Source organism: Vitis riparia, chromosome 13 (assembly GCF_004353265.1).
Source record: "Vitis riparia cultivar Riparia Gloire de Montpellier isolate 1030 chromosome 13, EGFV_Vit.rip_1.0, whole genome shotgun sequence".
In the NCBI taxonomy this organism is placed as follows: Eukaryota; Viridiplantae; Streptophyta; class Magnoliopsida; order Vitales; family Vitaceae; genus Vitis; species Vitis riparia.
The window spans coordinates 29,035,122-29,059,731 of record NC_048443.1 but is presented as its reverse complement, the minus strand read 5'-3'; the positions used below and the strand labels follow the sequence as shown (position 1 = coordinate 29,059,731).

At 32.3% G+C, this 24,610-nt stretch overlaps 2 protein-coding genes across 3 annotated transcripts; both read left to right on the top strand.

Annotated features, from left to right (window-relative positions):
• Positions 1-5,363: 5,363 nt before the first annotated feature.
• Positions 5,364-15,378, top strand: LOC117927525 (putative ABC1 protein At2g40090). 2 transcript variants are annotated; one of them, XM_034847064.1, is made up of 12 exons: positions 5,364-5,582; positions 8,485-8,639; positions 8,795-8,920; positions 9,134-9,229; positions 9,411-9,511; positions 9,777-9,813; positions 10,278-10,496; positions 10,927-11,038; positions 13,173-13,264; positions 13,368-13,547; positions 13,736-13,849; positions 14,860-15,378. In XM_034847064.1, the coding sequence occupies exons 1-12, from the start codon at positions 5,399-5,401 to the stop codon at positions 15,058-15,060; spliced, it is 1,617 nt and encodes a 538-aa protein (XP_034702955.1). In that variant the 5' UTR covers positions 5,364-5,398; the 3' UTR covers positions 15,061-15,378. The 2 variants fall into 2 exon arrangements, with proteins under 2 accessions (XP_034702955.1, XP_034702956.1); XM_034847065.1 differs by having other exon boundaries at positions 5,497-5,582; positions 8,485-8,631.
• Positions 15,379-20,090: 4,712 nt separating this feature from the next.
• On the top strand, positions 20,091-24,516 carry LOC117929010 (GDSL esterase/lipase CPRD49). The gene is made up of 6 exons (XM_034849196.1): positions 20,091-20,301; positions 21,682-21,759; positions 22,402-22,542; positions 23,119-23,195; positions 23,284-23,433; positions 24,103-24,516. The coding sequence occupies exons 1-6, from the start codon at positions 20,191-20,193 to the stop codon at positions 24,314-24,316; spliced, it is 771 nt and encodes a 256-aa protein (XP_034705087.1). The 5' UTR covers positions 20,091-20,190; the 3' UTR covers positions 24,317-24,516.
• Positions 24,517-24,610: the final 94 nt, after the last annotated feature.

Genomic DNA, 24,610 nt, shown 5'->3' with positions numbered 1-24,610 from the left:
ATTGTCATAAATTTAATTAATTACTATTTTTCCGTATAATACAAAATTAATCTCGTTGTGAAATTCTGACCTGGATGGGTGTGGGCAAAATCTTCTACAATAACTATCCATGTTATTACAACAGATTTTTATTTGGATTCCCATAATTAAAATTTATGAATTTTACAATTTATTTTTAATTTTTTTATGTAATAATTCTAATAATCATTAAACAGCTGAAAAAAGGCCTGTTTTCATCATTTAATTATGAGTGGCTTAATAACTTTAAATTTGATTAATTATTATCATTTTTAAATAATACAAAGAAATGATTCTAGAACTCTAGAGGCCATGAGCTATTGACCCTAATTAAAAGTTGAAATTGTGGTTTGAAGTCGTAATTTTAGAATAATGTTATTATAAAATAATTTTTTATACAAGTCAAATAAAAAGTTTTTGAAAAATATTATTTTTAAAATTTACAAATAAAATAAAATTTTCATAGTTTTTTATATTTTAATTTTTTTAAAATCATAGGCTAATAATTATTTGGCTTGCTTTTGGATGAATAAATTATTTTTTATTGAGCTAAAAAAATTATTTGGCTTGTTTTGAGTGAATAAAATATATTTAATCTAAATATAAAATTTACTTTTTAATGTATTTATTATATTAAAAGATATTTCTTTTCAATATCATATCATTAGAAGTTTCATATACGCATCCTTAGTCTAACTTCAATTTTTATATTTTTTTAATTTATTTGATAGTGATTTTAAAAATCGTTTTTAATAAATTATTTTTAATTTTTAATTTTTTATTCTATCATTATTCAAATATTAAGAACTAGATAGAAGATATTTCTCCATATTTTTTGTATTTATATTTTGAAGTTTGAAAACCACACCCAACCCCACGTAATAAGCCAAAAACAATTTAAATCGAAAACAATTTTAATACGAATGTTCACCACAAATCACATGAGCCATGACACCTGCACAAAGCCATCATCAATTATAGTTTCTTTGACTTAGAAAAATGGCTTAGTCTAATTGCCAAAAATATCGATGTCATTGCTTGTGGCACGCCTTGGCAAAATGATAGCTCCAAAATTTTCTTACGTAACCCAAAAGAAAATGAAGAAATAAAATAAAAGTCTGGTTTTCTTTTTTGTTGGTGAAGCTGCCAAGCAGCCTTATTTTAATTTTCGGAGATGGTGGATTCACATTTGTGGATTTCTTAGCCAGATATTTGCTTCTACACGAAGCAGACATTTCTGCGTATTGATTTCGAAGCCGCCTTTGGTCCGGCTTAGACCCAATGAAAGAGAATTTGGGCATTTTAAAAGCAAAAAACAAAGACCATTTGTCACGAGTATGAAAATATTTCAATTCGAAAAGCTTTTAAAATAGCTCATGAATTTGACTTATATTTTGTAAAAATATTATACATTTACTTTTTGTAATACAAAAGCTTTTAAAAATATTATTTATATTTTTAAAAATAGTCTACAAAAACCTCAAAACACAATAAATTTATTTTTAAAAATAATAGATTAAGTGACTTAATAATTTAAAGTAACTTAATAATATAAATTAAAGTAAAAAATAATTTTAAGTGATAAATAAAAATAATTAATTTATTTTTAAATTTATATAATTATTTCAATTTTGGTAAAAATAAAAAATATATATATTTTAAATGAGTATAAATTAGAATTTTTTTAATTAATTTATACAAATATATCTAGAAGTTCTTATTCAACTTAAAATAATTTTTTTTTGACTTTTCATAAACTAACTGAATCTAGAATAGGGTCTTAATGTCATCTACTTACCAAGTTATTATAAATATGAAAAAAAAAAATTTATTTGACTGATGTCCACATTCTCTCTTTAGTCAAAGAAATCATTATTATAAATATGAAATATATACCTTTCTCAGCTCTCATGCCATTAATTTCACACAAAAATAAAAACTAATTTAATCATCATACAATTGTACTTTCCAATAATGCTTTTTTCTTTTATAAAGTTAAAAATGGCCCATTTGACAGCCAAAAAATGATTCTTGAAAATGTCAATATTCTCTCCACTAAGACCCACTATTAAGCATCTTTGGCGATTCCCTTGTGCTTTTCTCTTTGGGTATATAGCCGTATAAGCACCCAATAAAAAGAGCCAGTTGTTCGTATACATAAAGGAGTGAGAAAAGAACAAATATGGGTGTTTTCTTAAGAAAATGATATGGGTTTTCTCGAGAAAATGATGTGGGTCCCTTACTTGTGGGGGAAGGGAGGGGGAGGGCATACACGGATTACACACGTAGAGTGAGTCATAAAATGGCTTTATTATTAAAAGATAAGGCTTTCACCTTTCTAGAAAGGGATACCAAGTGGGATCTCACATATTCAATAGGTGGTTTTCTTAATCAATTCAATTTATCTGTTGAATAGGTCAGACATTGGTCATGGTGGATGTGACATCCTTTTACAATTGGGCCATTGGGTTCGTCTTTTTTGTGGCAAGCCTTCACCCTGGCCCCTTGAGAGTTGTAACTTGTAAGCTTGGTTCAACCCTCCTAATGGTCAGGTGTGGAGGGGTGGGAGGGCTGCCACATGGTTGAAACTTGAAACTTGAAAGGTAGGTGAGATTGAGGAGTCTGTCAACATTGCTTCATTGACAGGGATTCTCTACAAACTACGAACATCTTTTAGGGATTCTCTACAAGCTACAACATGTTTTAGATGATTTCTCAACCACCACTAGACAGCAACAATTAATACTTCCATATGAATGTATTGTTTGGGATAGAAGATAGAAATGAAATGAAAATAAGGATTAATTTCAACCGTCTCTTCTCATGTTTTAGTTAAATATATCATGCTTAATTTCTTATCAAACCACATGAATCACATTCTCCAAGATTTGTTCTCCAAACAATGTGACGTGGGAATTTACAAAATTTTCTTTAACTAGAAAGATTTTTCATATAAAAAATCCGCTAGCAATTAAAAAAATAGAATTCCCTTAGAACATATCTTGAAACAACATAAAAGAAATATCGAAAGGACAGAGGCATGATGAAGCCAACCTTTGCCGACCTAACCCCAACCCCACAAAAGGATTAAGGATAAAATCTTAAATCTTTGAGTGATTTGAGGGGTGTGATCTGGCATGAATCATGTTATTTATTAGTGTTTTAACCAGCTTTGTTGGAACAACTCTTGAAAACAAGAACCAGCTGGAAGGCAACCATAGGCATATCCGAGACAGCAGCACCTGAAAAATATCTGGCTCCATTGCCCACTGGCCTAGGTTGTGACTTGTGGGCTAGTGAAGTAGGCAACAAGCCTTCAGTGCAACAAGTCACAAAGTAGGATTCTTTCGGTGGTATTGCCAAGTTTTAAATGTGTTTTGGATAATGACACTTTCTATACAAAAGCATTTCCTTTAAAAATGTTTTTGAGAGAATCATTTGTCGGCATTTCTCCGTGTTGACAAGTAATTTTTAAATATGTTTTTTAAATTTTATGAAACTATGTTTTTCTTGAAAAACATTTTTTTTAAAAAAAACATTCCCAAAACAAATCCTAATAGGTTTTTTACAAGCTAAATGGAAGTGAATTTAAGAGGAAACAAAATCGTTTCATGATATGGGGAAGTTTTTGTTTTTCTTTCTAAAAATGGGATATTTTTTAAACTTTTTAAAATTATTTACTAGAATATGAATGGTTACTTAAAATGATTTTGACTTATGAATAATCACTTGATTTCCTATTATTTTAAATTTTATTATTATTTTTATATAACATATTACCAAAAGCACTATCACAAAATAATTTTTAAAAATTAAAAAATCACCTATAATTTTTTTTTTAAAAAAAATTGATGAATTATTTTTTCAAAAATACTTATAAGAAAAACATTTTCAATGAAAATATTTCAAATAAAAATATTATTAAACACATTCAAAGATTTTAAAATTTTATTATATTTGGTATAAAAATTACTATAAGTACTCTCCGATTTAAAAAATATAAAACAAAAAGTATGTCCAAACATATAGCAAATGATTCTCGTTCATAATATTTTTATTAATTCAAATAGGTAATCCTTCTTTAATAATAATTATCAACTTATAACTAAAGTCAAAATAAAAAGGTTTATCACAGCCTTCACATGGGCTGATAAATAAGTGGGAAAATCCACAAATGTCAAGATGATTAAACCAAGGAGAATCCTCTCCAAAGACTTCTCTTTTTGCTGCCCAACAGAAAAAGCACTACATCCACAAATTGGAAGCCTCATAATATTTTGAGGTAGCATGTGTGCGGCAATGCGGCATATGGTGCCTAATGCCAGTGGAAAGTTCCAAGGTCCAACCGTATAGGAACTATAACCATCCTTCTTGGATTCATCTGGCTTATTCCATTTCTTAGCTATCAATGAACTTATGCCATTCTTCCTTCAAATATTCTTTCCCTTTTCTCACGTGTCAAAAGGTTCAAATACCCAAGTTTTGTTGTCTTCTACCTTTTTCCTTTCAAGTGTTTTTTTGTTCACAACCTCATTTTAAGAATAGAGTTCTAACAGTGGCCTTAAAGCATTTTACACGTGTCTTATTTTACTTAGTGGCTATAGATGGTCGGAATTCATACTATCGTTTTGTTTTCTTCAAACTTCTCAAATAATTGTTTAGTGTTTTTTCACCACGATATTATACTTAATTTTCGATTTTTTCTTCTAATTTGATTTTTTTTCAAACCGATATCATTAAATGTGGAATCCGAGTTAATTAAAAACCTAAATACAAATATATTATACTAGATAAATAATATAAGTAATAAGTTCATTAATTTAAAACAGTGCTTTTCTTTTTCTCTCCATGGATACAAAATTCCCCATGTGAAGTCCAAGATTGGGCTTTGAAAAATGAACAAGGCCGCCACAAGTTGGAACTCCTAGAGTCACGGCCCGCCTTCTAGATGATCCAACGTTTGCTGCATCCTCTTTGTACAAGTTTGATAATGCCTATGACTTTGGATTATTGTGTGTATTTATATGCTATCAAGAATTCAATCCATGGTCAAACCCCACAAATTCACCTAACATAATCAACTGATCAAACCTTATTCATCCAATTTGGTCAATGAATTAATGTCAAAATTTAATCATTACTTAAAATGAAAAATTGATTGAGGAAAAAAAACACCCCATATATTTGTGAAAATGAAAAAAAAAAAACAAAATAATCTCTAAATTCCTCAATGTTGGAAATAATTTGAATAATAAATAATAATTAATAAAATCTTTATTTTTAATTTCATTATTGAAACAGGCTCTGTGTTTTTTTTACCTCCCGACTGAAGCGGGTCTTTTTGCCGCTGTGTTGCTTCGTACCTTGAAACGTTCTCAAAATGGCCACGCGATTGTTGTGGCGCGCGAGAGCGAAGCTAGCGGTGGTTGCGACTGCCTTCGGTGGCGGAGCCGTGGCGGCGGCGATTGCGAGCTCCGACGATCCACAGAGGGCTCTGAAGGTCTGCACCACCGTTCCTACTCGCCTCATCCGTGACTCCATCACTGCTGCCACCATTGCCTTCGGTTCGTTTTTCTCTAAGTTTCATTTCTGCGTAGTAGTATTGAAATTAGGGTTCTTCAGTCTTTGGTATTGAATTCTTAGGCATGATTGTGAGTTTTGGTGTGGTGAAAGGATTTGGAATTGGAGTGAGATTAGATGAAGATGTTGAAATGCTAGGTCATGGAATTTTCAAATGTAGAAGCATTTGTATGGAAAGATGTGTGTGTGATCTGCTATATTGATTTGTAAACAGTGGCATGGTCAAGTTCAGAAATGTGGTATTTCTCAGGCGACTTCCCCGAAGTATTTTGCTTCGATTTTGAGAAAATTAGATCATGGGACTGATACATATGTTGTATTAATGCGAAGATTGATATAACCTGAGGTTGTATAGTCATTTTGAATATTAATTTTACTGGTATTGTCACATTCTTTCCTCCCTGAAAAAAATGGAAACTCAAGCAATATAATGTGGATGTTACAATGTAGGGCTATGTAGAAAAAAGAACACATCCTCTGGTTACTGAGGATTTATTTGATGTTTCATGCTTTTGCATACAAGGTTTCTGACAAACTGGAATGGTGGATCAGGGATCCCATTTCTAAATTTTAGTAGTTCAGAATTTACAACAGTAGCATGTTTTGGGTATGATGTTGATTTAATATACCGGTGGACATCTGCCTATGTCTTGCCTTGTACCAAATCTAACATTTAGTAACTTACAAGTAATTAGAATGGCTATTTTATTTTTAGGTGGAAAAAAAACAAAAAACCTGCATAAGATTTTTCAGCAGAAACCCTCCTAAAATATTCTTCTACCTGAAAAACTCAAATAATGAATTCTTCAATATGATAAACCCAGTTGTCAAACTCCATTCAACATCATTTTGCAAGTAGAACCTTCTGGACCATATCTTCTCTTGCATGACCATTTAGAGAATTCTAATGGCCAATCATGCAGCCAAACTCAATCCTTGTGATGACACCAAAGTTGTTCTCTCTTTTTCTTTGTGTGCACGTATCCCTCCCTCTTCTTATTCTGCTCCTCTTTACTTGATGCCAATGCATTAGGGTTCACTTGCATTGATTGCAGAAAATCCCTACACAAGAGGACAAGTTCCCTATTATTTGAAAATCAAGACAATAATTGAAAAGAAAATGAGCGAAGTCCCAAATGTCTAATTGAGGGCTTCATTGGAACACCATGGGTATTGAAAACAACATTGAAAGATGTCTCTACTGGTTATTAGTTTTATAGGATGATGTGAGTTCTTATTCAAATATTTGAATAAAACAGGTTGGTATTTGCTTATGGTTTGTCTCACTGACCTGATAATTGCTAATTTAATATTATAAACCAGAGAAAGCATTGCAAGTTGAATTTAGAGAAGGTTTGAAATTGCTGGTGTCAGAGTAACTGCGAATCAGATCAGGGGTAGGAAGGAAGCAAGATCTGTCAGTCATTTTTTTTTATTGATAAGAAAATTGACATTTTATTAAAGAATGCCAATCAAAAAGGGTCTTGACCCCAAGTACAAATGATGTATGCAAAGGCACTGAGGGAAATAAAAAGGAAAAGTAAACGCTGGAGTGAGACCCCCAACCAATCAACAGAATCTAGCATGGAGGAGCATTTTGCTCCTAAACAAAATTTAGACAAAAGATAGGGCATTGGGATAAAAGAATTGTCTAGGCTTCTCTCCCACTAAATTGCATAAAACAAATACAAGGGGGCTAACCTCTAAGCTTTTCTTCAGTTTTCCTTCCCCTTTCACCGAACAAGCCAGGAAGAGAACACATCAAAGAGCTAGAATAATGAGTGTTGTATACTATGAGCTACAGCATGTTGAAGAAGGATATGATTGGCCGGTTCCTTATTGCTCTTGCACAAGTAACACCAATTAGCTAGAACCTGAACCTCCTCATCTTAGCTGGCCTAAAGTCATAATTTTTCCTGAACCACATCTCATACAACCCAAAATAATAATCCACTTTCAAACTTCTTTGATTCAAAAAGGAACTCGAGAAACTAACCCTGACGATCCATGAATGGATTTTATAGAGAACTTCTCATCCTTGTTAAATCTTGAAACTAACTTGCCCTAACACTCTCTTCTTACCTTCGTGTCTTGAATCTACTTAAGGAATGCTTCCACTATTTCTAACTCCCATATTGAAGTTTTCTTAAAAAACAAGGTCCCAAGCCCTCCAAGCATCAATTGAGTATAAAGGAGGATAAGGTACTCAAAGCAGGATACGAGGTAGTCAAAACAGGATATGTGGTATTCAAAGTAGAATCACCACCTAACTCATGCAAGGTTTATCAGACTCTTCCTTACACTTGTGAGCAGCACTTCTATATGAAGATTCTACTTTTAAACATATTTTACCTAGACTTTGAAGGTTTGGATTTTCTAGATACAAGAACTAGTGTATTTTATTTTGAAGATGCAAGAATTTCATCATGTTCGCGAATCGTGTTAAACTTTGCCACCCATACTTGAATGGTTTGTTTTTGTTGGATGCATTTAGTAATTCAAAAGAGATTTTAGGCATCAAATATGGATTAAACTAAGATTATTCTAGAGGCCAATTCAATGTTTGTTTTTATGGACGTGTAATAACACTATTACCACATATTAAGTATTGTTATTCATGGCTTTAAATTTTAATTTTATGTCAAATTTCAATAATTTGAAATTTGCTGTGGTTTATGAAAATTAATAAGGCTTATGACCATTCCTCTGATAGGCTCTTACAAATCTGTTAGGCATTATGTGTTGTTTTGCATTGTTTTTATTTTTTTTATTTTTCATTTTTTTACTATTTAGATTCACTGTGGTTATATTAGAAGCAATAAAGTTGCTAAGTGAGAGTGGAAATCATGTGTTTGATATGTAGTTCCATGTTTGTAATGCCATTAGATTATGAATATTCACTGTTTGGGCTGCCGGAAGGAAGTCCTGAGAGGTCAAGGGCCAAACATGAAGTCCATGTCAGGTGTGCACGTAGGCTTCAAGAACTATGTTTCAGAAATGGAGGACTATACATCAAGCTTGGCCAACATATTGGTCAGTTGGTATGCTTTCATTCTGCTTGATTAGATACCTTTGTAGGAAAATAGAACACCGACTTTTATGTCTCATATTAATCTTTCATATGAGTGGTTTGGATGAAGGTATTGCTCTTCAGAGTGATACTTCCAGGTCTGAATGCCCTTTCTACATTTTACAGGAATACCTAGTACCTCAAGAGTATGTCCAGATTATGAGGGAGTCTATGTTGAACAGATGTCCTGTTTCTTCATATGAGCAAGTATGCGAAGTTTTCAAGAAGGAGCTCGGAAGGACACCAGATGAAGTATGTATTTTTCATTTCCTTTGCTCTCAACAAATCTTCCATAATTGCATAGGTGAATCACTTGGCTCTTTCTGAATATTGAGTTGAAGTAGTTCCACTTGACATAAAGGTCTAGTTGATCTTTGGTGTTTATGTATGTAAAGGACATGATAAATTTCTAGTTATCTATGGAGTAAATACATGACTATTAAGTCAAAGCCTTCTCATGTACAGGTTTTTGATGAATTTGAGCCTATCCCAATCGCAAGTGCTTCCCTTGCACAGGTGCACACTGCTCGTACAAGGGATGGCCAGAAAGTTGCAGTGAAGGTCAGGATTTTCATGACTTAAACTTTGTAGAAAAGTTGATTTCCAATCATAACTAAACCTTCAATTAGGGATTCTTTTTGCAAGATGGGACCAGCTTTTCATGTGGATTTATAAAATTTAAGGATATAAATGTTTCTTATGTGTATTTTCTTCCTTGTTCCATTATTTTCTTAATATTCAGGTTCAGCACACTCACATGACTGATACTGCGGCTGCAGATCATGCCACTGTGCAATTGATTGTGAACACCCTGCACTGGATTTTTCCTTCTTTTGATTACAGGTACTATTACTGATGGTTGCTTGCCTGCTGATTGTTTCCAAGATTCTAGATTTTGAGAAGATTTTAATTGGTTCTTAAGCATTCAAAAATATAAGATACATGGCTAGGTATAAAAAACATACAAAAATCATAGTTGAGCATGTATACTTCTGATATATGAAAATGTGCTATCATTCCACGCATCTGTGATATGTGCAAGTACTATATGATCTTGAGTCCTTGATTACCTGCTGTTAAAAGAAGTTTCCTTGAATTTCAATTGCAGGTGGTTGATTGAAGAAATGCAAGAAAGTTTACCTAAGGCAAATTCCTTTAGTCTCCTTTCAGCTTAATTGTTTTTGCAATAATTTTTTTGTATCTTTTTACTGACATCCTGAATTTTCAGAGCTAATCTTTGAATGATATCACTGTAGTTAGCTGTGTTGTTATATAATGCTTATGTATTTTCTTGTGCCTTCACCACCTTCCTGTTTCTATTACAGTATGAATTGGTACTCAATTCAACAAAATTTATCCTAACTTTTTGGGTTTGGCTTTGTAATTCTTATTCTGCCAATATTGCATCATACCATTTGTTGGGAACAATTTTTTTTGCTCAAGTTCCTTATTTTGGGATGAAGAATGTGGAATTTGAATTTCTCTAAGTTAGGAGATGCTTTAGAGATGGGTTACTGTCCTTATGGTTAAAATCATGCTAACGTTTTTGTTGGTTTACGCAGTTTCCTATGTGTTAGTGATTTTGATAGGTTCTTATTATGGCTGTCAGGAATTAGATTTCTTGGTTGAGGCCAAGAACAGTGAGAAATGCGTGGATAACTTTCGGAAGTTATCTCCTCATATTGCACACTATGTATATGCTCCAATGGTGTATTGGAATCTAACCACCTCAAAGTTGTTAACCATGGAATTTATTGATGGTGCACAAGTAAATGATGTGAAGACCATTCAAAGACTTGGGATTCGACCAAATGAAGTTGCAAGATTGGTAAGTTCATTGAATTCATTCATAGATTTAGAACTTCCATTTTGGATATCCAAATGGGATTCATATATCATTTTAGAATTTTCATTTTGGATATGCTTGATGTTTCTTGCCTTCTAGAGATCTAACTGGTTGAGGTTGACTTACCAATAGAATTCTTACTACTTTGACGCATATATTTTTGTCCATATGAAAGAAATTGGAAGCTGGTTGTTAGGACCATACCATTGGGAGCAAACTTGGCTTAGATTCAATTGGGGGGTTTGTTTAAAGATAGGCATAGACTACTCTGCTTTTGACCCTATATCGGCCTTCATATTTCATGGGTATGACACCAAATAGTTAGACATAGACTGGATTTAATTTGGTTCTTTCTTTTAACTTGGAAAGGCTAGAAAGAAGAGGATTATGGATGTGATTTTATTTTTTGCAGGTTAGTGAAGCTTTTGCTGACATGATGTTCAAACATGGGTTTGTGCATTGTGACCCACATGCTGCCAACTTGTTGGTTCGTCCAATGCCGTCTGGTGAAAGGAGCTTTTTGGGTAAGGACATTTGAAAAAAAAAAAATTATCTTTGAAGTTGTGATAATCAAATAACACATCTCTTTAGTAAGTTTCATGAGCAATTTATTGCTTTAGTATTTCTACATATATCCTTCAATATCATCACCTAAAAGGGATAAAAAGTTGTGTTTTCCAATTTGGTGTTTTTATATACTGATCAATTGAAGCTGAGCATCTAAATACAATCGTCCCACTCGTACAAATAGGTGATGGCATGCTGCCATCAGAGTGTTATATTGCAGACATCAGTATCAGGAAAACCATACTGACAGCATTGTTACTAGAAATACTTCTTTTCTTTCGGTTAGCAAATTGAAAACTTTGGGCTTTAACTTCTCATTTTTGTTCAAACATTGTTCTTATGATTTTTCCGATTTCAATTTGACTTGGTATAACTTGTTTTTCCTTGACCCTTGAGACCTAGATCAAGCGGGAAGGGGTTAGGGTGGGGATGGTTGAGGTTTCAGGTTACCAAAGTAAATAAATGAAAACAAAAAGATAAAATAAGAGAAAGAATACTTTGGTTGTTTCTGAGTGCTGGTTCTATTTTGTCATCTTCGATTAGTATTCTCAGGCCAATATTTTGCAATGACCTGAATGTATTGCAAGAAGTGAGATTTTTTGAGTGGATAACGGATTCTGATAGGCCTAACTAGTGGGCAGGAATTTGTAGATACCACTATCATTTGCTATTCTTTCAATAGATTTTCTTCATGAAACCCTTATTGTTAGTGATGAGACTCTGTTAAGTGCTTCTGGTGGGGCTTCCAGAAGATTCATCTATGTGATATTGATAGAAGATTTTGTTATTGTAACTTAATGTTATAATTTGTCTGTTAACAACTATCTTTCAGTGCTTTTTTTTAAAGGAAATATAGCTTAACTTCATGTTAATCCTCCCAAGTTTAGTTTTACAAATCCCTATAACAGGATTGATTTGTTAAAAAATCCTGAAGGTTTCATCTTTTTCTCCATGAGCTAAGAACACTTTTTTTTTCTTTTTGATAACCTTTTTGGGTTTGACTACAAACCAAAAAACCCTTTGAAAAAGGAAAAAAATTCCTTCAAATCTCAACATGTAATTTGTCCAAAACATGGTATAGAGATTTATTGAGATTAGAAGTTCCCAAAGTCCAAACTGAGTTATTAAATATAGCATAAATATTTATATACTGATTTGTTCTGTTTCTTAAATGAGGAAAAAGATGAATTAGAAATTAAGGATGGCAGTTGATGATCCCCCACCCCTGACCTTACTGGAACAAGTTTAGGATTCACATAATGATCAGGCCAGATTGAGTTTGGAATGTCTTAGCATGACTTAGACTAAATTGAGTTCTGCTTTAGATTCGTTTCGATATTCAGATTCCATTCGTATATGTGCTTTTAGTTTCTGCTGACATAGATGATGCCCATGAATGCAATCGGATTAATGCATTCCACCTGACTTAGGTTAATACATATTATTGGGTTAGGCTTTGATGGGATTCTGAAATCAGAATTGGGTTCCTGTTGGGTTTACCTAAATAGGTCAGATTTGGGTTGGGACTTGTTAATCCTTTCATAATCCATAGTGTCATACTGGAACTTTTTAAACACAGCGATGCTGGTGAAATGGTTGATGGATATAGTGTGTGTGTGTGCGTGTGTGTGTGTGTGCATGTATATAGTAAAATTGAAATATTATTAGAAACACCAAAAAGAAAAAAGGAAAATTAAAAAGAAGAGGGGGACAAATCTGGTATAGATGAAGTAAACAAGGAATGCTTAGTGAGAAAGCAACAAAAAGCACCACCCACCTTGCCAATCTTGTCCACCATGATCTTTCTCCACGATCTATCTCTATCATCATCGCCTCCAATGTTACTTCACTAACAATTAAGAACTAACAAACTTCTAATCTCTAGACCTCCCACTTCCTTTGCAGAGAACGAAATCAACCATTTAACCAGATGTGCTTTCCTCTCCTCTTCCCCTCCTTCCACATGAAATCTCTTTAATGCTGAATTTGTCCTTTCTCTGTGGGTGTCTTCTGCTCAATAACTTGTAATTTTTTTTGTTAGCTTCCACAAAACGATCATATAACATTCTTATTTTTCTGTCTGGTGGGCAGGAAAAAGAAAACCCCAGTTGGTACTCCTGGATCATGGTCTGTATAAGGAACTAGACTTTCACACAAGAGCCAACTATGCTGCACTTTGGAAAGTATATTTCTTCCCTCAATTAATTTTTGTAATCACTGCATTATTCTTTCTAATCCTTGCAAATTCACTGTTCTGTTATTTATCTATTTTTTATTATGTTTCAGGGATTGATATTTTCTGATGCAAATGCAATAAAGGAAAATAGTGTGAAATTGGGTGCTGGAGAGGATCTCTATGCATTGTTTGCTGGGATTCTTACCATGAGGCCATGGAATAGGGTAATTGATACTTCAGTTGATCATTTGGTTGTAAAAGGTGATGAGGGTGACCGATCAGAACTCCAGGTAATCTTTTGTGGAAACAATAGTGCTCTTGTAATTGTATGCTTTGTTAAGGATCAATGCTTGATATAGTTCCATGCTGTCACTTCTGATGGGAATTCTTCCATTTATTTTCCTGTTGTATTGAGGGTGGATGGCAGGCTGAACTGTGGTTTAAAACTTGCTTGATGGTATCTAATTTTTCTTGACAGATGTATGCTTCTCAATATTTTCCTCAAATCACAGAGCTCTTGCGGAGATTGCCACGTGTTATTTTGTTAATGCTGAAGACAAATGACTGCTTACGAGCAGTTAATAATTCTCTGGTATTGCATTCTGTTATCTCTATCATTCTTACTATTACTGTTTCTATCGAGTGCTTTTAAGCTTTGTGCTGATCTTTGACATTACCAGTAAAAGGCATGAGTAATGCAATTTAGCAATTGGCAATTTGACAGGTCTTCCCTGGCTATTTGATTACCAATTAGCTAATCAGAGTTCTAGATAAAAATTTATAGGTTTATTGTTTGCACAATTTCTAACAAAGGAAAAATGAATATAAGATGGATTCCTGAACTAAACCAACACACTCCTCTGCCTGGGTGCTGTCATATAATTGTGTATCGGCTCACTTCACATGTTGGAGATAAGTGGACTTGAATTGCTGACATCCACCACAGGGTAAATCACCGTCTCTCAGGTCAACAATACCGTTTGTGCTTGTGATTTGGCATGAAAGGACTGGAGAGTGGATGAAAGTGACTAGGAGCATTAGCCACTTACAAGATGAATTTCTCTCCCTCTCCGTCTCCTTCTCCCTCATTCTTTTTTTGTATGCTAAAAATATTTAACTTTGCTGTTGATGTGAACTGTTGGATTGGAAAATTCAAAATGTAAGGGTCCATGGACATGGTAGCCTACTTAAAGACATGGTGGGACACCAGATATGATTTGTGTGATAACTAAGATAAATTAGTTTATCTCCTAAAAGCAATGAATACATGCTTACAATATGAATTAAGCTACTTGAACGCTTGATGACCTCAAGATGTCTTGTTGTTCACTTAAAAAAACTTTATGGAGGGAGAAAATAAATGTCAATGAAACTCAGACATTTTATAGATGTGCATAATTGTGTCAAATTCATCAGTTTTGGCAGACTTTGTAGCACCAGCAACCTTCTCCTTGATATGGGGGCATTAGTCTTGTTTACATCATTACAACCTTTGGTGTTATTATTGTTGTTGTTGTTGTTGTTATTGTTATTTGTTTTCTGGTCTGCATGGAAGTAAAATTTTGAAGCAGTTCTTGTCTTCTGAAAGTGCTTATTGAACAGCTGCAGGGATCTTCTCTTGAGACGTTCATGATCATTGGAAAAGTTGCTTCTGAGGCTGTTGCTGAGGCAAAGATATCACAGAGGAGATCTTTCTTATGCTGGATAAATGTCTGGTTGGAGGGAATCTTGTTGGAAGCTCGACTTTTTGGAATGCAGATAGCCCTTTGGCTTTTACAAGTCAGGAAAGCCTTAACTTGGTGAAAGCTGAAAACACAGGAACTCAGTCATATCTACCTAGTTTGTTTTTCTTGGCTAGCATATTCTTTTTCTCCGTGGCTCAATCTTCCCAAATACAGGAATTATGAGCTCGGATTGAGGGGTTAATTTTTTCTTACAGAAAAAAAAAGAAGCAAATAAATGGCTGCTGGATGCTGAAAGGATTTTTTTCTCATATCTACTGGCGCTTCATTCATGTTGTAAAACCCCATCAATGGGGGGCAAATGACATGTATTATGAGCAACAAATCATTTATTGATGATATTTTATCTATTAATATACAAGTTCAAAACTTCTCTTAATCCTACAAGTGGAAATACAGAATTTCCAATTGAAATTAACTTGTCTATGCAACAGGATTTGGCTAAAGGGCAATAGACCACTGATGGATGAATGGTTTCATTGATTTTTTATGAGACCAGGGTCAATCAGAGCAACAAATGAATTCAGCCGCAGCTTCCCTCTGTAAGTCTCCATATTTCCTCCCTATATTTTCGGTCTTTTGCATTTACAATTGCTTATATTTTCAATCTGTTAACAAAAATTATGCCATCTAATTTACATAAGTCATTAAGAGAACTATTAAAACTTGGAAGTGATGGTTTGAGCTGTGTTGGTCTTAAATTTACCCACCTTTTGTTTAGCATTTGATTTGACATGGAGGTAGATTGGTGTTTTTACTTGGAAATATTGATTGGGTTAAAAATTATAGACATGTTTGGAAACTTAGAAAAATTGTTTAACAATTTTTTTTTTGACAGTTTATTTTGAAATATGTTTTTTGGAAAATTGTTTTTGAAAGCATTTTCAAACAAGGCCCTAAGGTGTATTTGGGAACATTTTTTATAAAAAATTTCTCAAAAAATAGTTTTTAAAAAACAATTTGCAATAGAATTCTCTAATATTTTCTATGTCTGAGAAGAATGTTTTTGATTTATTTTATTTTATTTTTTTTATGTTTTCAAATATATGTTTTTTTAAATTTATCTATATATAATTTTAAAAATATGAATAAATAATAAAAATAACTAAAATATAGGCCTTTGTTTTTTTATTGTCAAATATGTTTTCAAAATTATATTTTTCCTACATAAGTCCCAAAAGTTATAATTAAATTTTGGATTGTAATAATAATAATAATAATGATGAGAAACATGACGAGAACAAGAATAAGGTGAAAGAACCGTGTAGTAAGTGGGTTGCAGTTCATTTCTCAATTCTAATGATGAGTAACAACCAAAACTCGGAGATTATTTAGTACCAGTGGAGAGAAGCCAGGCGTCGTGGGGGTGGTCATCTAGTGTCCTGAGAAGTTATGATTTAATAATAGATTAAGCGAATGAGAGTAATGAGTTGGTCGAGTCATTAAGTTATAGAACAAAGGGACAATGATAATCTCTTGTGCATACGTCTGTGTATTAATGGAACTCATGTGCGCACTCATTGATGGGTTGCTTCAAGCCTTCAATCATACTGGCCTTTGCGGTGCCAATTGGGTGCCTTCATTCATGGTTCCCCACTCCCTCAAAACAGAGACCGCTACCACACCTGTTTGTTCACATCTTGTCCCCCGTTGACTCTATGTTTTCCAAAACAATTATTTCAAAAATAATTTTGAATTTGTTCATGAATATATTATATATTTATATGTAGTACAGAAAATTTTAAATTATGTTTCATTTGTTTAATTGTTGTATACAACATTTTAAAGAAACACTTAAACATATTTTATTTTATATTTATTTTGAAAATAATTTGTTTGAAGGGTTAAAATGATTTTTTTTATTAAAAAGTTGTGGTATTTTTTTTTTTTTTGGCTTAAAAGACTATTTTTATTGTTTAAAACAAAAAATTATTTCAACAGCAGTTTTCATACAAATCGTAAAATTTCCATACTCTAACGTGATTGTATGTTTCCTTGGCATAACAAAATTTTTAACATGCTTGAACCGTTGGTACACCCTATTAATATCAGTCTTTTCTTTTAATATCTATCTTCTTTCTCTTTTCTTCAAAGAAATCATTGGATTACCTCTCATATGAAATCTATCTGTAATCCTATCATTGCTTTTTTCATTCATTTCCTTCTTCTTCCATTCTTTTCTTCTTCTTCTTTTTATTTTTATTTTTTGTTTCTTATTTTTATTTCTATTTTGCTAAGTTGCGTTCAAAAAAATGCTAAGAAAAGAGAAAAATGTTAATTTTTTTTTTATATTTAGATTTACTTTAATTAAAATTAATTATAAATTTATATATATTTAAGTTGTTTAACTTTTATAAAAAAAAAGTCTAAAATAAATTAAAATGGTTTAAAGTAATATATAAAAATAAATTATTTATTTATATTATTTTTATTTTTCTTTTTTCATTATTTTTTCTAGTATTTATTTTTTGGATCCAAACATGGTATTTCCATTCATTCTAAAAGATGAAGGAGACCAAGGGGAAGATGATTCAATTATATTTTACAATTAGGGTTGGATGAGTGTGAGATTGAAAAGGAAGAAAAGCAAAAAAATTCACATGTTTTCCGTACATTGCTCCTCCTAATATGATAAAAAAATGACCTTTTTTAAAAAGAACTTTTTATTAAATTTAAAATATTTTTCATACTTTTTTTTTATTAAATGTAAAATATTTTTCACATTCAATTTGTTAGGGTAGAGAAGACAATATCAAAGTGATAATACGGAAAGGATCCAATTTGTGTGAAGTCTATTTTTCCAAAATTTTGATATGTGTGCCGGTTTTTTTTTTATTTTTGTAACTTTTGAAATGTGTTGGTTTAACTTGATTAACAATGGGAATTGTTGGTTTGATTTCGAAGTAATTCTTTTTTGATTAATTTAAAAAAAAAATTGTATCAATGATAATAGATTACTCTCATTTTAGGTTTTTTTTTCCTAAAACTAATTTTAACTTATTTTTCTTATTTTCTTTCTCATTTTTTCTCTTAACAATTGTAATAGGTTTTCCTATCTGTTTTTATTTAATTAACATTTTCATTACTTTAATTTTGATTATAATATTCTAAGATTGCACTAGCATTTAATCTTGTGACACAAGAACTATTCCTATGAATTCAAAATCCAAATGAATCAAATCAAATAAAAATTAAATTAATTTTAATAAATTTCGAATGAGTTAATTTCATTTAATTCTAATAGGTTTAAAATTTTATCGAATATCTTTTTTATTTTGACCGAAAGGGAAGGTGAGTAAAGATAACAAATAAAAAAATAAAAGAGAATATTTAATAAAATTTAAAATTAACGAAGATTAAATATATTTAATCAAAATTTTAGAAGATGTAAATGAAATTAACTAGTTTCGATTTAATCAAACTCGATTCTTGAATTAACTTGCCATTATTACAATTATGAAGAGAATAAATGGATATTTGATAGGGAGATGAGTTTGCTTTTTTTAGCCTAAAGTTAAATAAAAATGTGAAATATCACTTCTTAATGGAATTTCAACCATATATTAAATAAATTCTGAAATAAGATGTAACACATAAATATAACAAAAGACATTCATACACTATTTACTAGAGAGTATTAGATTTAGAAAATAAATATATAGAGAGATATTTATGTGGTGGGTGATGAGTGATGACTGATGAGCAGAAGAGGAGAAGCATAGGGACGGAAAGAGAAATAAAGAGGGATGCGAAGATCTCGAGGAAGCAGCATTTAGCAATGGAGAGTTGGTGGGGTTTGGATCATCTGAGATATGATTGAGAGAGGTTGTGGTTGGTTAAATGTTGAAGGACTTGGTCTATCAGCCTGCATTTATTTGTGTGCTACATTTGGTAGCCTATTTACTACCTACTACCTACTACCCCTTGCGTCGCTGCCCAGCCGTCCATTCAATTCTTCCTCCTTCCTTCAATCTTGAACCATGATGGGGTATTTTAGTCTATTTGATAACAATTTTCAAATATATATTTTATAAAAAAATATGTTTGGTAATCTCAAAACATTAAAATAATTTTTATTAAACACAAAATAAGGTATTTTGAGGGGTATATTTTAATTGATTTCAATTTTTTTTGTAAACTATTTTAAAAATAAATAATTATATAAATATAAAAAATAATTAAAAATAAAGTACTATATTAAAAGACATTTAAAAACATAAAAAATAAGTTAATAACATTTCATTTCCATTTTGAACATTGTATAATAGTTTTTAAATACTATTTTTAAAATTACTTTTTATTATTGTTTTAAAAAATAATTATTAAATAAGTTTTTAATATTCTTAATTTCAAATGTAATCATGATATTTTAAAAATGTAATTTCATAATTTATGTTAAAAATCATATTTTCAAGGTGTGGCTTTGGTTTAAATTCGTATAATTTTAGTATCAAATGTTAAATTGCATATCCAAGATAAAATTTCAATGTAGATTATAAAATTATATTTTTAAAATGTGATTTCAAAGTAAATTATAAGAATCATATTTTCAAATTTGGCTTTAGTTCAAATTAAAGAAATTGTGTTTTAAAAATACAATTTTAATCTCATTAGAACAATAAATAAAGAGATAAATAATTAAAAGAGGAGATAATTCCATATTGTAAAGGTAATCCTTCATATGTTTTAATTTGAAAAAAAAGGAAATATATTTATGCAAAAACTTCTAGCAGTCAAAGAACATATCATGTTTTTTCTAAAATTTCATTTTAACTTTAAAAAATGAATTCTCAAAAAATTATTTTAAATTTAGAATTTATGAAAAGTGTTCTTAAACATACCATAATTTCTTATTTTTGAAATAGAGAAATGAAAAAAAAAAAGCCATTTAATTTGTATAATTAAGAAGACACCTACCATAGAAAATTCAGACTCCCGGCTGGAAGGGCAAAGGCGCCATAATTTCCTTGTAAGCATGCAAATTTTAAAAAAATTTAGCCAGTTGTCAATTTTTTACAGCGAGTACGTATCTTTTCTGTACCCGCATGCAACTACAGTGAAGAAAGCAGATAAATGCACCAGCAACCACTCTCTGCTTCATTCCCACTCGGTCAGTTCTCACGCATCTCACAAGTTCGTCTCTTCCGGTGGAAAACCTGCCGGCGGTGAAGGTGACGGCGCCGGCGCCGAGATGGTTGGACCACAGAGGCCTCAGTTCGTTCTCTTTGGATCGTCCATTGTGCAACTCAGCTACGCCAATGGCGGTTGGGGTGCCATACTCTCTGATGTCTACGCTCGTAAAGTACTCCCTCTCGCTTTCTTCTTTAACATTCTAAATGCATCGTTTTGAGTTCATCGCTAGTTTTCGATTTTCTTGTTGATTTTTTTGCTTTTTCTCCTACTTCGAGAATCGAGTGATGGGACATTTGTTTAGGGTTCATTACTTCAATGAAATCTTGCAGTTCTCCATTGTGATTCAATAAATTTGATGAGTATTACTTAGCATATGATAGTTATGATATCAACGTGTGTATGAATCATAATTCAACATGAACCTGTTTTTCTTAATTGAACTTCAAAGTTCTTGAATCATTCCATACATTAGGGATTTGCAGGCATTACTAATCAAATTCCTATTTGAATCCGCGTGATGAAGTTCTTGAATCATTCATCATTGTATTTTAACATTCCTAAATTATTCTTAGATGCTTGAAATTTCTGAATAACGCCAAATAAAAACTTATGCTTCTTATTTTTTTTAGTAAGAAACTTGTGCTTCGTACTTTTACAAAACACAGGATGGCTCAAGAAAATATCTTGAAATAATTTTTTTCAGGACTGTGAGTGGGAACTTTGTGAAAGAAGAGGGAAAAAAGAAATTTAAGTCACATGGAAGTACCACTTTAAGCCGTGTTTGGCAACTGTCTTCAATTGATAATAGTTTTCTGCTCTCCAACACAAAAAAATAGGAAAACATGTTTGACTATTAGAAAGCTGTTTTTCTGTTTTTTCTTTCTAAGAACATAAAACACGGTGTGTTTTTAAAGAATATGCTTTAGTTGTTTTTAATTGTTTTCTGAGAGCATTAGATATAAAAATTATTTAAAAAAAAATTAAAATAGCTTAAAAACATTTCAACTTCTCAAACAGACTTATGCTTTATAAAACATTTAAAAACAATTTTAAAAAGCTATTCTTAAAAATTATTTTTCAAAATTGTTTTTGAAAACAATTACCAAACAATCTATTTTGCTTTGGTCTATGTTTTGCTTGAATGAAAGTTGCTGGGGCATTTCATGATTTCATATAGAGGGTCTTGTGAGTGTGGCTTTGACTCTCTTTCCTTTTTGGGTTTTTGGTTTCATTTGTATGCTTCTTGTGTACTAGGGATGGTTGGCACTTATCAATAATATCTCTATTTGCTTTAGGAAGAAAAAAGATAGCACTACTAATATTAAAACTCTAGTTATCTTCTACAGATCCGGTTAAGTTGTTTCTAATCACTCCTTCAATCTAATATGAGTTAGTTCAACCATAATGGAGGCTTCCATGCCACGTATATGATGCTCTCTCTATCTCTGTTTATCAATATGTTGTTCTCCCAAATTTCTTGTTTATACAAGTGTTGTGCATTCTTCTGTGAAACTCGTGCAATTTTATGTTCTATTGTGCTTCATTCTAGGCAGACATAGTGTTGAGAGGATATTATGGTTGGAACTCCCGGCGAGCTGTCGAGGTCCTTCATCAAGTTTTTCCTAAGGTATTATCTATTTGCTGTAAATATGTTCTGTCTTGAAGTAATTGTGTAGCCATGTTTTCAAAACTCAGAATGTTACCTGGTATGCACTTAGTTGGTGTTGGTCATTAATGATTTGATGTTTGGATGTGGGACCAATAAAACAGACCCGAACAGATGCAAAAGGTCACAGAAAATAGTAGGAAAATTTTCTAATACTCCAATGAGTACAGCATCTTATTTTCTGTGCACCTGTTTATCCCTAGTCACTGTTGGACCTTTTATGCAATTCCCTTATCATAATATGGATGATGAGATTTTTTTTAGAAAAATAATTATGTGCACAAATATGGGTGTTTATGTTGGCATCGTTCTTTACCAAGGCTGTGTTTTGCATTTTTGGTTGTGATTTCCGGCCATATGGAATTCCCTGAGCAGTGGAACTTAGTTTTAGTTGGTAAGTGATTTTTGTGGTTAATGGTGGCTTATCTGTATAACTTGAAAAATGGTAGTTACATTTTTCAATACTTGGTATTGAGAAATAAGTTTGTTTTAGAGTTGATTGCCAAGTGGTTAAATATAGCTTTCTTTATTTTTGCTTTAACATATTTTCTTTACGAAGGTATATTTTGATGCCAATATTGTTGTTTTTATTTCTAATTTCAGGATGCTGCCGCACAACCTTCTTTAGTGATAGTCTATTTTGGTGGTAATGATTCAATGGGGCCTCATTCATCTGGCCTAGGCCCTCATGTACCACTTCCAGAATATATTGAGCACATGAGAAGCATTGCAGTTCATCTCCAGGTGCCTTTTTCACTTGCATTGTTACCTTGCTAAATGCAAAAGGCTGATGTATTTTAGATGGTTTTTCTCTTGGAAGGGCCTTTATGTGTAGGATGAGCTTGGGGGCTGGGGGGAGTTGTTTTCTCTACAATAACCTATTAGATACGCAGACCATTTATCACACGTTCTGCGTCCCCTTTTATCTCTACCCCCATTGAGTGTATCATTGCCCTATTGGGGATGCTGGAAACTGCATAAGATGAATTGATTCGGTTTCTATTTTTCATATAAATGGAGTTTCATTTGTAGACCAATATTGCCAAAATAATGTTTATGTTGAGATCAATTCCTGAACTCCAGAAATGTTCTTTTTTGCCCTATTATTATTATTATTATTATTATTATTATTATTATTATTTATGGTTTCTACTGTCTAAGAAAAATGATAATTTTGTGGTTTCTGAATGACTAATGCTGTTAAATGGTTGAAATCATTCAACTCTGCCATAATATATGCATATAGCTAGTGGACCCTTGGCATTTCCTCCTCTGATAACAGTATTTGATACTCATTCTAACACAACGTTTGAAATTCAGAGCCTTTCAGATACCACACGTGTCATTTTTCTCAGTTGTCCTCCTGTCAACGAGGCAAAAGTTCGAGAAGGCGTGAGGTTCTCTGATGCATATCCTGGATGTCTTGTTTTCTTGGTTTCTTTTACAAGATTTCAATTCTAAACCTGGTGTTTTATCTTAAACCAGTGGAATATTTAGTGAGCTAGTACGAACAAATGAGTTATGCAGACAGTATTCAGAAGCTTGTATAGAGCTGTGCCAGGAGGTGGGTGTGAAGGTTGTTGATCTTTGGACTGCATTTCAGAAAAGAGATGATTGGTTAAATGCTTGCTTCACGTAAGTTTTCTTATCATTCTCTCCATATATTAAAATTTTCTGACAGATTCAAGTTGATAGCACATTTTATAGACGCATACATCCATATCATAGGTCCCCTCACAACTTTGTGCCTTCTTCTTTGCCAATGACTTTCATGCAGCAGTGGTATCTTCTATCTTCTACTGGACACAATGATTTGTCTGTGAAGATGAATGAATGAGATGTTTGCCTATTATTTTCTTGTTTATCTAAGATATGCATGTCTAGAACAACTTTGAATATTCAGTTTTCAGTTTTACCTGGCCATCTATATATACTATGGTAGTGTTATCATGTCTGGGTTACTACTGGCTACTGATATGTGATATTTTGGGTGCAAGCTCATTTCTCAATGGATGTTAGTTAAATTGTGACAGTTAAATCGTTCTAGAGATTCTGTTCTTGAATGTACTGCAGAAATATCTTCCACTCCCCAGTTTCTGGACTAGAGGTTTTTGTTCCACTTTGTTGGGTAAAATTGTCGTCCTTAGGAGAGCTAAATATTGAAGATGGAAATACAACATTCATAATGAGTTGCATTGTTTTTGGTAGTAGTGAAGTCTTCAATTATTACATTAAAATTTTAGCAATTATTGCATCGACAAGTTCATAATTGAGTTTTTATTTTTATTTTTTTGACTTTTCCAGAGATGGGGTTCACTTATCTGCTGAGGGAAGCAAGATAGTTGTGGAGGAGATACTGAAGGTGTTGAAGGGAGCTGAATGGGAGCCAAGTCTACACTGGAAGTCCATGCTCACTGAATTTGGGGATGACTCCCCATATGATCTTGTGGCTTTTGATGGAAAGACGACCTTGAATCCCTCGGATTGGACTTTCCACAGGGAGATTCAATGGGACTAAGCTACCAGGCCATCTTTTGCCTATGTTTCCTACATGGGAATACTCCCCCAAAACTAAAAAACAAAACCACTATATATCTTCATTGCCCGGGACATGCAAAAGAGAAAAAAAAAGGGAAAATAGAACAGAACTGGAGATTGACAGATGAAGAAGTATATTTATATATTTTATAGTGCTATTGCTTATTTGATATGCCTAAACATGTGTAATTAAAGTAGTGGTTACGAGTTTGCATTTCATAATTCATTCCAGGATATAGGTGCAGTTCAATTGTTTAATTTACTGTTTAGTGGT

Excerpts from the sequence above, each read along its gene's own strand:
- LOC117927525 (XM_034847064.1), top strand. The coding sequence starts at position 5,399 with ATGGCCACGCGATTGTTGTGGCGCGCGAGAGCGAAGCTAGCGGTGGTT. Across the intron at positions 8,640-8,794 it reads GCCAACATATTGGTCAGTTG|GAATACCTAGTACCTCAAGA; the intron begins GTATGCTTTCAT and ends TACATTTTACAG. Across the intron at positions 8,921-9,133 it reads TCGGAAGGACACCAGATGAA|GTTTTTGATGAATTTGAGCC; the intron begins GTATGTATTTTT and ends TCTCATGTACAG.
- LOC117929010 (XM_034849196.1), top strand. The coding sequence starts at position 20,191 with ATGGTTGGACCACAGAGGCCTCAGTTCGTTCTCTTTGGATCGTCCATT. Across the intron at positions 23,196-23,283 it reads AAAGTTCGAGAAGGCGTGAG|TGGAATATTTAGTGAGCTAG; the intron begins GTTCTCTGATGC and ends ATCTTAAACCAG. Across the intron at positions 23,434-24,102 it reads TGGTTAAATGCTTGCTTCAC|AGATGGGGTTCACTTATCTG; the intron begins GTAAGTTTTCTT and ends TGACTTTTCCAG.